At 38.9% G+C, this 14,859-nt stretch overlaps 1 protein-coding gene across 1 annotated transcript in view; it reads right to left on the bottom strand.

Annotated features, from left to right (window-relative positions):
- The window catches only part of arid4b (AT-rich interaction domain 4B), a 201,335-nt gene that overhangs the window by 129,691 nt on the left and 56,785 nt on the right, over nucleotides 1-14,859 (bottom strand). The window contains exons 4-5 of the mRNA XM_062995823.1: nucleotides 7,225-7,315; nucleotides 6,482-6,561 (exon numbers count right to left, since the gene is read on the bottom strand). Coding sequence (XP_062851893.1) covers nucleotides 6,482-6,561; nucleotides 7,225-7,315 — 171 coding nt within the window. The remainder of the gene's footprint in view (nucleotides 1-6,481; nucleotides 6,562-7,224; nucleotides 7,316-14,859) is intronic.

Here is a 14,859-nt window from a genome sequence, read left to right as displayed (position 1 = left end):
GAGCACAGTGACAAGCTCTCCTCCTAATGGCTAGGCTGTTTCGACCATCCACCCTTAGACATTAGCCAATCATGTCCTATGAAATGTCCCATCCTCTTATGAAAACAAGGGTTGTCCCTGCTTTCCGCTCCTCCTTCTGGTTCACACCTGAGCTTCGCAAGCTGAAAAGCCTGGCAGATGTCCAAAATGTTTGTCTAAAAAACTGGCCTCATCATCCATCTAACTTTGTACAAACAGCACATTTTCAAGTACAGAGATGCTGCTTGCTCTGCCTATTTTCAGCTATTATTAATAATAGCAGTTCAAGGCACAAAACACTTTTCCAAACAATCAATAAACTCCCCCCTCTTTTACAGCCCAGGCTTCTTGTGTCTCATTTACCAGCTTTGTGCCGACTGATCCCTGGTCTCCACGGTAATTATAAATGCCTGTTTATCACTTACTCTCGTTCCGAGTGCCTTTCCTGAAGGCCTAAAGGCAGTTGTAGCCTAGTGGTTAGAGTACTGGACTAGTAATCCAAAGGTTGCCGGTTCAAACCCCACCACTGCCAGGTTGCTGCTGTTGGGCCCTTAAGCAAGGCTGTCACACTACTGTCACACTACTGTAAGTTGCTTTGGATAAAGGCGTCTGCTAAATGCAGAAAATTTATATGTACATGTAAATGTAAACTAGGTTTGGATGCTACATGCCCAGCTAATTACCGGCCTATCTCCAGCTCTTACACCCTTACATTCCCTCTCGCTTTTTACGGTCCTCCGGTGGTAGGTTTCTCTCAATGCCTCTGACTAATCTGTCCTTAATGGGTGGCAGATCTTTCAGTGCTATAGCTCCTGAGCTCTGCAACTCTCTGCCTCAATCCCTGCGAGATTGCTCTACAATCTCCTCTTTTAAGTCTCTACTGAAGACTTTTCTTTTCAAAGAGTATTTTTGTTCTTCCTCTTCTGTCAAGTAACCTTGAAACTGTGAAATGCGCTATATAAATAAAACTTATTATTATTATCAATACACGTAAAGAGTGCTAAAATGAAACAACTATTTTTGTACTTAATATACTTTAGTTGTACAAAAATAATACAAAAGCTCAACTTTAATTGTATTAAGTTTACTAAACTGTACTAAACTGAGACGATTTTATGTATGTTTAATTCAACTTAAATATACTACTCCATGTTTCACATACACTTCAAGTGAAATTAAAGCACATTTAATCAGTATTCCAAGTGCACTTAGAGTATTAAAAATATTTAAAAAATAGATTTCAAATATATTGTAGCGTCGGCGTCGAGGAGGCAGAGGAAACAGCTCTTTTAGTGAACATGTGTACAAACACCCATTCACACACATAGACATTCATACCACATTCACACAGCTGGTGATGCATTTCTCAGCATAGCCAACCCATTCCCAGCGCTGAGCAACACGGTCACGGTAGATCTTGATACCACAGCCGCAAGTCGCCGCAATCATCACGCCAGCTGCCGTGCCGCTGTTTCCACTCACCGCCTCATCTGGAAAACTGGCATGCCGCACCGATCCGGTCCGGCGGGCGCGGTCCAACAGGACGAGCTCCACACGCTCAGTCTCCCTGACCGCCGCCCAGCCACCAGTCTCTCACAGCCTCGGCAGTTCATGGGCCAGCGCACCCGACAGCAATCCAGCGCCGTCTCTCGCCGCTGGCTCTGCCGGATACTGCTCCGCCGCGTTCATCCATCCAAGCGACGATCTCCACACGCTTCCCCGTGCCATCACCCCGCTGTTGCCCCCTGCTGCTGCCACCGCTGCTGGACTCTAGCCCCTATCAGGTCCACCAGAAGCTGCTTCTTCATCCTTGCCAGATCATCTTCTCGCAGTCCACCAGGGGATCATCTAGTTGAAGAAACTTGCCATTGCCCCGATCCCAGGACAACTGGATCCCACTTCCGACACCAAATGTAGCGTTGGCGTCGAGGAGGCAGCTCTTTTAGTGAACATGTGGACAAACACCCATTCACACACATAGACATTCATACCACATTTACATAGCTGGTGATGCATTTCTCAGCATAGCCAACCCATTCCCAGCGCTGAGCAACACGGTCACGGTAGATCTTGATACCACAGCCGCAAGTCCTTCTGGGTAAAGCTCCGCCCCCTTCTAGTCCACAGCAGACTAAGTCTAACTTTAAAACATTTTAATGTACTTTAAGTGCACTTGAAATACTGATTAAATGTGCTTTATATTCACTTTAAGTGTATGTGAAACATGGAGCTAAATACACATGCAGTACACCTTATAAATCGGTCCTTCTATACAGCTGAGTTCCCACAGGTATGGAAAGCAGCATTAGTATGACCTTCTTTTAAAGGAGGAGATCAGACGGACCCGAACTGTTATAGACCAATTTCTATTCTCCCTTGTATATCAAAAATAACTGAAAAACTTGTAAATAAGCAACTCACAAAATTTTTGGATACTTACAATGTTTTATCTGATGCTCAGTCCAGTTTTAGATCGGGATATGGGTGTGTCACTGCAACTCTTAAAATTTTGAATGATATAGTTTCTGCATTAGATTCTAAACAGTGTTGTGCAGCTATATTTATTGATCTAGCTAGGGCTTTTGACACTGTTGATCATTCAATGCTTTTAGATAGGTTGGGCAGCATTGGAGTCTCGGATCACTCACTGGCGTGGTTTTCAAATTATCTTGCGGATAGGGTGCAACGAGTTAAATCAGAACAATTTCTTTCACAGCCTCTATCTGTTACTAAAGGTGTGCCTCAGAGTTTGATCTTAGGTCCAACATTATTCTCTTTATACATAAACAACATTGCTTACTCTGTTGAAGACACATTAATCCATCTTTATGCGGACGATACAGTTCTGTATGCTATTGGTCCATCTCCGGAGGCAGTATTTTCATCGCTCCAGAATAGCTTTTTGATGGTCCAACAGAGACTAAGACTAAGGTTATGTGGTTTGGCAAAAGAGGTTCGGTTCACCAAGCAGTCCATGACATCATTACTGTCGATGGGGCTACTTTAAGTCAGGTCTCTGAGTATAAATATTTGGGCATATGGCTAGATAGCACACTGACATTTTCATATCACATTAGCAAATTACAATCTAAGGTTAGATCAAAAATAGGCTCTCTGAATAGAATGTGGGCCTCTCTTAGCCGATCTGCTAAACTGAAACTTGTACAAATGACCGTTCGATTGTTCGATTTTGGTGATGTTACAGTAGTGTAAAAAAAAAAAACAATGATTTAAAAAAAGCGAATAAAGCACAAAATCATTATAATAACTTTTATTTCCATAAATGCAAATGCACTGAAAATACTACACTTTCAATTCTAAATCAAAACATTAACAAAATTTAGCCAGTTTGTGTTAATCCTTTACAGAAAGTTAAGAAAAATGAATATTAGGCTGTTCAAAATAATAGCAGTGCCAGCATTTTTCTTTAAAAACTTAAAAAATTTATGTATAAACTGAATTTTTTTTTTGAGGTTTCACTTTACTTTAAATTACTGAACTAATATTTAGTGGCATAACAATTGTTTCTGAGATCTGTGTTGCATGGAGTCGACCAACTTCTGGCACGTCTGACCAGGTATTCCAGTCCAGGATGATTAGACTACATTCCACAGTTCTTCTGCAATTTTGGTTTTGCCTCAAAAAAGCAAGTTTCAGCTATCAGCCCACAAGTTCTCTATGGGATTGAGGTCAGGAGATTGGGCTGGCCACTCTATTACCTCAATCTTGTTTGTCTGTAACCAAGATCTTTTGGGTCACTATCATGTTGAAACACCCGTTTTAAGGACATTTCTTCTTCAACATAGGGCAACATGATCTCCTCAAGTATTCTGATATATTTAAACTGATCCATGATCCCTCGTATGTGATAAATAGGCATAACACCATGGTATGAAAAACATCCCCATATCATCATTTTGTACCACCATGCTTTACTGTCTTCACAGTGTACTCTGGCTTGAATTCAGTGCTTGGGGGTCGTCTGTCATACTGTCTACGGCCACTAGACCCAAAAAGAACAATTTTGCTTTCACCAGTCCACAAAATGTTGAGCCATTTCTCTTTGGACCAGTCAATGTGTTCTTTGGCAAATTGTAACCCATTCAGGACACGTCATTTTCTTAACAACGGGACTTTGCAAGGAGTTCCTGCTGGTAAATTGGCTTCACTTAATCTTCTTCTGTACTCACTGGTAACTTCAGATGTTCCTTGATCTTTCTGGAGGTGATCATTGGCTGAGCCTTTGCCATTTTGGCTTTTCTTACATCCTTTCGAACAGTAGTTCCACGCTTCCTTCCACGTCTTTCAGGTTTTGGTTTTCACTTCAAAGCATCTGAGATCATTTTAGCTGAGCAGCCTATACTTTGCTGCACTTCTCTGTATGTTTTTCCCTCTACAATCAACTTTTTAATCAAGGTATGCTGTTCATCAGAACAATGTCTGGAACAACCCATTTTACCTAGTATTTCAGAAGGAAATGTGCTTTGACCAACCTGTGCAACATTTGCCACCCTCCTACCTTAAATAAGGGCCAAAATTGACACCCGTTCCTCTGCAGAATGAATGACTTCACCAATTGAACTCCTCACTGCTATTATTTTGAACAACCCACTTTCAATTAATGCTTCGATTACTCAGAATGAGTGGCATGCATGTCCTAATTGTTGGGTTTGTTTTGTTTTCATTACTCTACTAAACTTTCAAGTAAATTTTTTGCTATGTAGAAACAGCATTTCTACTAAAAACAGTGATTTATCAGGTTAATGGTGTTGTACTGCTATTTTTTTGAACACCACTGTATATACAGGTCAGCTCGAAAAAGTGATCTTCTGAAACTTGACGTACTTTATCACTCTGCCATTCAGTTTGCGATAAATGCTCCATATAAAACACATCACTGTACCCTTAATTCTACTGTGAACTGGCCATCTTTACACACTTGTTGTGCTATTCATTGGTTTATGCTCATATACAAAACCCTGCTTGGTTTGTCTCCTCCCTATTTGTGTCATTTATTGCAAACCTCATCTTCAGTTTATTATACTCACGCTGCTCATCGTATTTCACTGAAGGTTCCTAAAAGGAACACCATTTTTGGTCAGTCATCATTTCAAGTGGCTGCAGCCATAGAGTGGAACAAACTGCAAGAAACTCTAAGGCTGGATACATTTATTTCTAAGACATCTTTTAAAAAACAAATTACAGATATCTTAAGAGATACATGCAGCTGTATGACAAATTGATTCTTCTTTTATACTGTTGCTGGGTGAGTCGACTATGTGTTGTGTATTGTATTGTGATCATTGTTGTTTGTTTTCAATGTCTTATGTAAATTTGTTTGTATGATTGTTCCTCAAAAGGCTTTGCCTTTTGCCAGGCCGCCATTTTAAATAAGAAGCAGTTCTTAATGACTTGCCTGGTTAAATAAAGGTTAAATAAAATAAAAAAGTAGAATACTAATAAGTTAAATTAAATATACTTAAAATAGTCACAATTTAGTATAGTTCAGTACACTTAATACAATTAAAGTTGAGCTTTTGTATTATTTTTGTACAATTACAGTATAATCAGCACTCTTCAAGTGCATTGGCCATTAGTGTGACAATAATAAACTTTAGTGCACTGTAGCATATTGCAGATTCGTATAGTTAAGTCTACTTTTTTTTACCAGGGAAGTAACTTTCTAAAAAAATACACTTATGTAAACCTTTGTATAATGTATTAAAAGTGTGCTTTAAGACAATTACTACAGCAGTTTTTAACATACTTTGCAAAAATATATTAAACATCTATTTGAAAACAAGTATCTGAGAAGTATATTTAATTAAATGAAACTTAAATTTAACTAAAAGTATACTTCATGGTAATGTATTTATTCAAAGTATACTTTCAGATAATTTTTGAAAAGTATAATAAAGGTTTACTTGATCAACGTATGACAATATATTTTTAACATGACATTTGACATTAACAGACATTTGCTAGCTTATTTATAGTATACTTAGTATATTTTAGGTACATTTAAGTACACTTTTCTTTACTAGGGTTTACAAAACAGTACAATCAATTTAGCCAAAAATGAAAAAAAAGTTCTTTTTACTTTTGTCAATTAAATAAAAATTTATGAGAATTCACCACAGTTTCTTGTTTGTATTGCATTTTACGAAATGTCACAACTTTTTCAAAAATAGGAGTTGTACTGTCTCACATCTCTTAGTATTCAAGGTTGTTTTTATTCATATTAATGTGCTTAAATCATCCTTCATTAAATTCTTTTAATCATAAACACTGGATTGTTATCAGCAACTAATAACTGTTTAGGCAAGAATTAGGGGCAGAAAATACTGACTGGAGCTTTAATGTTCATGATTATATGATAATAAAATAAATCTAATTAATTACTACAAACAATGAAATCCAAAAGCAGAAATGTTTTGAGAGATGTAAGTGAAAATAAAGGTACCTCGCTTTCTGCAAAATGACGTGCTCCTTTAATGCACAGGGAAGAACGCCTCAAGGTCTTCTCATCTCCGTCATCAAAAACTGCAGTGAACATGAATAGGGTAAAAAAAAAAGCCATAGGGTGAGAATATCACAAATTAGCTAGCTCATGCACTAACAAACTGTAATGCATATAGCCACAGAATATAATGGACTTGAACATATGCTTCTCCTTCATTAAAAACAATACCATAAAATGTTTATGGTTTTATGACAAGGTAGTGAGGATTTTCAACCAAAAGCAACAAATAATAAGCCTAAAAACTGGCACAGAAATATGACTCTTTGCTATATCACTGAGTAAATCACATCGTTTACCAGTTTTTTGTAAAGTACAATTTCAATTGTTTGTTTGTTTATTAGGAATTTAACGTCATGTTTTACATTTTGGTTACATATTGAACACGATCATGGACAATTTTAGTGTCTCCAATTCACCTCACTTGCATGTCTTTGTACTGTGGGAGGAAACCGGAGCACCCGGAGTAAACCTACGCAGACACGGGGAGAACATGAAAGGACCACACAGAAAGGGCCTGGACCGCCCCACCTGGGGATCGAACCCAGGACCTTCTTGCTGTGAGGCGACAGTGCTACCCACTTAGCCACCGTGCCGCCCTACAATTTCAATTGTCATAGCTACAACCTTATCTACAATGACTTTGTTCAAAGCCAAATAAAGTAAACAGTAACTCTTTTACTTACCGACTGTATACAGACTAGCATCTGTGAGCTTGTTGATAGTGGCCTCCTGGTAGATTCCGCCCTGGGTTTTTACTTCAACCACAGCCCCCACCTAAAAGCAAAAAATATCTAATCCAAATACATTTCCAGGTTTTTTTTTTTTTACATTGAACAATTTAATTGAAGTGGACATCTGACATTGTGTTAAGGTAATTTCAGATACCCTTAATCAGACAGGAGCCCACAAAGATTGTATATTAATATTCTCCTACTAAAATTATCAACAAGTTGCAATACATTCAAAACTCGGCGACGAGAGTTCTCACTCAGAACAAAAACACCACGCATAAAATTCAAAATTCTGCTTTTAAAGCTCTCCACGGTCTGGCCCCAGCTTATCTTCGAGAGCTCTTACACCCTTACTTTCCCTCTTGCTCCTTAAGGTTCTCCGGTTGTAGGTTTCTCTCTACGCCTCTCACCAAACTGTCCCCAATAGATCGCAGATCTTTTAGTGCTATAGCTCCTGAGCTCTGCAACTCTCTGCCTCAATCCCTGCGAGATTGCTCTACTATTTCTTCTTTTAAGTCTCTACTGAAGATGTTTTTTTAAGAGTATTTTTGTTCTTCCTCTCCTGTCAAGTGACCTTGAAACTGTGAAAGGCGCTATATAAATAAAACTTATTATTATTGTTATTATTATTATTGTTTGTCATGCACTGCTGCCTGAGTGCTCAAAGGTTATGCAAATTCAACAGTGGTTTCCGAACTCCTCCATATTCCCAAAATCTTGTCACAATGTTCCCTTGAGATCATTGACAAGCTCCTCCCGTGTAATTCTGGGCTGACCTCACCTTTCTCAGAATCATTCTTACCCCACGAGGTGAGATCTTGCATGGAGCTCCAGAGCGAGGGCGATTGACTGTGATCTTGTATTCCTTCCATTTTCGAATTATCGTGCCAACAGTGGTCTCTTTCTCACCAAACTTCTTGCTGATGGTCTTGTAGCCCATTCCAGCCTTGTGCAGGTCTACAATCTTGTCCCTGACGTACTTTGATAGCTCTTTGGTCTTGCCCATGGTGGTCGAGAGATTTGAACGGAAGAAACTGATTCTGTGACAGGAGTCTTTTATACAGGGACAGGACTAATTTGTGTGCCTTTTGTGCACATAACCGGTCTGTGGGGGTCAGAATTCTTGCTGGTTGGTAGGGGATCAAATACTTATTTCCCTTAATTAAATACAAATTAATTTATAACTTTTATTTAATGTTTTTTTTCTGGATTTTTTGTTGATATTCTGTCTCTCTCTGTTAAAATAAACCTTCCATAAAAATTATAGACTGTTCAAGTCTTTGTAAGGAGTAAACTTACAAAATCAGCAGGGGATCAAATACTTATTTTCCTCACTGTATTTTTATATTACAGGTTTTTAGTAAAACAATAAGAATAAAGAAGAAGAAGAAGAAGAGAAGAAGAAGAACCTTTATTGTCATTATACTTGCGTACAACGAAATTTAGTTTGACACTCTCCGAAAGATAAAAAGAAGAAGCAAAGTATTTACATAAACATATGGATATTAAAAGAATAAACTACTATGTTATTTTTCTGTGATTAAAGGATTGGAACACAATTTTTCCATTAAACTTTTAAACTGACAGCACTGCTGGGGGTTCGATCCCTGGATCCCAGCGGTAATGAGTTAGCATAACCTTCCGCTGCACCACCTTCTAGGTATTTTTGTTTTATAATGTCATTTGTAAAAACTGTAAAAAAAAAAAAAGTGAAATGGCCTCTCATTTTCAGTGTAACCTATTAAAATTTAATACAGCTGGTGATACCTCTTCACCTATTAAAATGGATATGGAACAGTAATTTCTTGCCAAGGTAATTTTAAAAACTAAAATCTTGTACAGAAAATACGTCTTCATGGTCAGATGTGACAAGAATTGCTAACAGGTGAAATCAATTCTATAAAGGAAATAATATGCTTCCCACTTTGCAGCAACAGGAAGTCCCTTTCCTCTTCCAGCATCCAGGCTTCTTGACCAACATCAGTGTCCAGCCATATAAATCGTATTTTGACTGAGTGGGCACAAATTCCCACAGACATGCTTCCCACAGATAACAAAGAGGTCACATAGAGATCAGTTTAATACCATTTGTTTTTTAAATAAGTTATCCAACAAGCTCATGGTCAGGTGCACAAATTTTTTTGGCCATATAGTGTATGTCTCTTATAGGTGTAAGTCAACATTTAACTTTTGAAAGTTTCCACCAAACTTTAATACCCCCTTCACAAAAGTTTGGGGTGGGTTAGTATTGGAGGGTGGGCTAGTATTGAAAGGTGGGATGCTTCACTGTTGATCTAATATTAGACCTATTTTATATTACCAATAAATAATGTAGTTTATTATAAAGTCATTCACTAAGCGTCCAAAGAATCTGCAATGAAAAATTCACAACATTTGTATGCTCCTATCAGTTCAGCGTCTCTTGGAATCATCCTAACCACTCCTTCTATTAGGGTGGACCCATGCAGTGATGACCTAAGTTTAACAGAACAAATATAAACATTAAGTTTATTCTATACTGTAAAGCAGAGATTGTGATTTCAAACAGTTGATGTGAACAGGTAAAAACAAAAGCAGTATACCCAAAGGGCTACGTCTTGTGCAAAAATAGGCAGAGGATCTTAGTGTCTTAATAGGTGTACAAGAAAATTAATGAAACAGTTGAGAACAATGTTTCTCAAAGAAAGTTTCAGAAGGGATTTGCATTTTTTTTCTCTCTACAGTGCATAATATAATTTAATAATTCAAAAAATTTCAGTGCGTAATAAGCAAAGGTGCAAGCATAAGCTAAACACCCATGATCTCTGATCCCTCAGTCTGAACTGCATCAAGAACCATCATTTATCAATAACTAATATGGGCAACATGGGCAAGGGATTAATTTGGCACACTTTTGTCAAGCACCACTATATGGAGTACATTCACAAATGAATTTCAGATTTTTTTGGGGAAAAATGGATGTCGTATGCTCTGAACCGAAGATGAAAAGGACCATTCAGAGTGTCATCAGCAAGTCCAAAAGCCAGGTTCTGTCATAGTATGGGGATGTGTCAGTGCCTTTGGCAAAGGTATTTTACACCTGTGATTACAGCACTAATGCAGAAAAGTGCATTGAGATACAACATACACTGCCTTCAATACATCATCTTTTTCAAGAACATCCATGCATTTTTCAACAAGACAATGCAAAACCACTAATGCATACATTACAAAGGCATGGACGTGAAAGCAGAGGGTACGGGTACTGGACTGGCCTGTATGCAGTCCTGACCTCTTCCCAGTAGAGAATGTGCAGAATTTTTAAATGACAAATGGAACAACAATTGTGCTGTTGCACACCTTAATATGTGTTCGCAGAAAAAATGGGACTAAATAACACAAAAAAAAGCTTAGTTAGTTAGGCTTAGTATTCTTTGACCCAGGTTAAGTAGAAGAGAGAGTAGAAAACACACAATTCAATTAGGTAAACTTTGAGTGCCTCATTAAGCAGGAAAATCGCGAGCCCAATGCGGTAAAAGTGTGCGGTGAGTGTTGATTAGAGAAGCGCAGCGTCCAGCTGAGCTGTCCGGCGCAAAAGCGGTTTTGCCGCTTGTCATGTGAATGCGCCATAAGCTCTACAACTTGACACAGCCACAAATGCGGTCACTTTTCTTGCTGGTATTCTTTGGTTCCAGCTGGTTCTAGTTCGAAAGCTTTTTTTATGGAAACGTGCTGAACCAGTTCAAAATCAAGTTTGCGAACCAGAACAGAGCCCGCTCCATGTCAGTTGAAAAAGGATAACAGAGAAGGCATTAAGGTTTAGCGCCAGGCTGGACAACTTGTACCTTGCGGAATTAGAGAATTAAAGTGCAAATAAGTAATTTTCTCCCATTTTTCTCCCGATTTAGCATAGTCAATTTGTCTTCCACTGCTGGGGATACCTGATTGCATTCAAGGAAGGTATATTTCCTGCACAGTGTTAGAAGACCCCACCCACATAGTCCGGTTATCCCGCCCTAGCAGACACGGTAGTCAATCAGTGTCTGCTGCAAACACTGGCAATTATGCCTGCTAGATGGCGCCCAGCTGACCGGTGCCAACACTGAGTTTTGAACCGAGGAGTGCGGAATCTCTGCGCTGGTGTGCTAGCGGAATATCCCGCTGCACCACCTGGGCGCTATAAATAATACTTCTGTTTATCCAAGTTAAATAGTCTACAGCAGGGGTCACCAACCTTTTTGAAACTAAGAGCTACTTCAAGGGCACTGAGTAATATGAAGGGCTACTTGTTTGATACAAACATCCTTAATATTAAGGTTGCACAGTTCACCTTTAATGATAATATTATTAATAATAATAATAAACATTCATATATGTAAAGAGACTATCTGATCTGATGTTTATGTTAATGATTCCTTACAATAATTATTAACAATGATTTAGCATGGTAGGAAACAAATTTATATTTAAACGTGCAACATTATTTATTTCTGTTAATCTCAATCTGTGAATCTGTTGTGGGGCCAAAAAGTATTTAGTCAGCCACTGATTGTGCAAGTTCTCCTACTTAGAAAGATGAGAGAGGTCTGTAATTTTCATCATAGGTACACTTCAACTATGAGAGACAAAATGAGGGGGGAAAAATCCAGGAAATCACATTGTAGGATTTTTAAATAATTTATTTGTAAATTATGGTGGAAAATAAGTATTTGGTCAATAACAAACAAGCAAGATTTCTGGCTCTCACAGACCTGTAACTTCTTCTTTAAGAAGCTTTTCTGTCCTCCACTCATTACCTGTATTAATGGCACCTGTTTGACCTGGTTATCTGTATAAAAGACACCTGTCCACAGCCTCAAACAGTCAGACTCCAAACTCAACCATGGCCAAGACCAAAGAGCTGTCGAAGGACACCAGGAAGAAAATTGTAGACCTGCACCAGGCTGGGAAGAGTGAATCTACAATAGGCAAGCAGGTTGGTGTGAATAAATCAACTGTGGGAGCAATTGTAAGAAAATGGAAGACATACAAGACAACTGATAATCTCCCTTGGGGTCAAGATCTCATCCCGTGGGGTCAAAATTATCATGAGAACGGTGAGCAAAAATCCCAGAACTACACGGAGGGACCTGATGAATGACCTGCAGAGAGCTGGGACCAAAGTAACAAAGGCTACCATCAGTAACACACTACGCAGAGAGGGACTCAAATCCTGCAGTGCCAGGCGTGTCCCCCTGCTTAAGCCAGTACATGTCCAGACCCGTCTGAAGTTTGCCAGAGAGCATATGGATGATCCAGAAGAGGATTGGGAGAATATCATGTGGTCAGATGAAACCAAAATGGAACTTTTTGGTAAAAACTCAACTCGTCGTGTTTGGAGGAAGAAGAAGAACCCAAGAACACCATACCTACTGTGAAGCATAGGGGTTGAAACATCATGCTTTGGGGCTGTTTTTCTGCAAAGGGGACAGGACGACTGATCCGTGTTAAGGGAAGAATGAACGGGGCAGTGTATCGTGAGATTTTAAGCCAAAACCTCCTTCCATCAGTGAAAGCATTGAAGATGGAACGTGGCTGGGTCTTCCAGCATGACAATGATCCCAAACATACCGCTCGGGCAACGAAGGAGTGGCTCCGTAAAAAGCATTTCAAGGTCCTGGAGTGGCCTAGCCAGTCTCCAGACCTCAACCCCATAGAAAATTTGTGAAGTCCGTGTTGCCCAGTGACAGCCCCAAAACATCACTGCTCTAGAGGAGATCTGCATGGAGGAAGGGCCAAAATACCAGCTACAGTGTGTGCAAACCATGTGAAGACTTACAGGAAACGTTTGACCTCTGTCATTGCCAACAAAGGTTATGTTACAAAGTATTGAGTTGAACTTTTGTTATTGACCAAATACTTATTTTCCACCATAATTTACAAAAGAATTCTTAAAAAATCCTACAATGTGATTTCCTGGATTTTTTTTTCTCATTTTGTCTCTCATAGTTGAAGTGCACCTATGATGAAAATTACAGACTTCTCTCATCTTTCTAAGTAGGAGAACCTGCACAATCAGTGGCTGACTAAATACTTTTTGACCCCACTGTAATTGAAAGTCATAGTTATCACATCTCTGATAAATACAAATCTTTGTAAATATCTTTTTCTTCTTGACAGATTTGTATGAATTAGCACATTTTGTTTAAAATCACACCTGTTATTACTATTATATTATTATAATTATTATTTTTATACAAATGAACACTTCTGTAGCATTTCAGGAAATCATTTACTGGCACAATTTTAAATCATGTTTGTACTTATCACTAACTTTGTAACATTTTAACAAATTATGAACTCTGTTTCATGTTTGTACAAATTATCAGTCACGGCACCACGGGGCGCTGTTGGGTGGATATTTTTGGTTGGTGGACTATGCTCAGTCCAGCAGTGACAGTAAGGTGTTTAAAAACTTCATCAGCGCTGCTGTGTCTTATCCACTCATACCAGTACAACACATACTAACACACCACCACCAAGTCACTGCAGTGCTGAGAATGACCCACCACCCAAATAATACCTGCTCTGTGGTGGTATATATATACTGCCTGGCCAAAAAAAGGTCACCACCTGGTCACCACTAAGCAAATACGTAAGAGCCTCCCATTGGATAATTACTGCATGGGTGATTATGTTTCAGCTGGCAACAAGTTAACTGATGCAGTGAGTAGCTTCTCATTTGTTAATGAGGTCTACCTAATGACTACCTGAATATACTGAACGACCAGGTTATTCCATCAATGGATTTTTTCTTCCCTGATGGCACGGGCATATTCCAAGATAACAGTGCCAGGATTTATCGAGCTCAAATTGTGAAAGAGTGGTTCAGGGAGCATGAGGGAGCATTTCAGACCTGAACCCCATTGAGAATCTTTGGGATGTGCTTTGCGCAGTGGTCCAAATCTCCCATCATATCATCAATACAAGATCTTGGAGAAATTAATGCAACTCTGGACAGAAATAAATGTTGTGACATTGCAGAAGCTTGTAGAAACGATGCCACAGCAAATGCGTGCCGTAATCAAAGCTAAAGGCGGTCCAACGAAATATTAGAGTGTGGGTGACCTTTTTTTTGGCCAGGCAGTGTGTATATATATATATATATATATATATATATATATATATACAGTGTATCACAAAAGTGAGTACACCCCTCACATTTCTGCAGATATTTAAGTCTATCTTTTCATGGGACAACACTGACAAAATGACACTTTGACACAATGAAAAGTAGTCTGTGTGCAGCTTATATAACAGTGCAAATTTATTCTTCCCTCAAAATAACTCAATATACAGCCATTAATGTCTAAACCACCAGCAACAAAAGTGAGTACACCCCTAAGAGACTACACCCCTAAATGTCCAAATTGAGCACTGCTTGTCATTTTCCCTCCAAAATGTCATGTGACTCGTTAGTGTTACTAGGTCTCAGGTGTGCATAGGGAGCAGGTGTGTTCAATTTAGTAGTACAGCTCTCACACTCTCTCATACTGGTCACTGAAAGTTCCAACATGGCACCTCATGGCAAAGAACTCTCTGAGGATCTTAAAAGACGAATTGTTGCTC

This window comes from Trichomycterus rosablanca, chromosome 5 (assembly GCF_030014385.1).
Source record: "Trichomycterus rosablanca isolate fTriRos1 chromosome 5, fTriRos1.hap1, whole genome shotgun sequence".
NCBI lineage: Eukaryota > Metazoa > Chordata > Actinopteri > Siluriformes > Trichomycteridae > Trichomycterus > Trichomycterus rosablanca.
The sequence above is the reverse complement of the archived record's forward strand: the minus strand, read 5'-3'. Positions and strand labels throughout refer to the sequence as shown.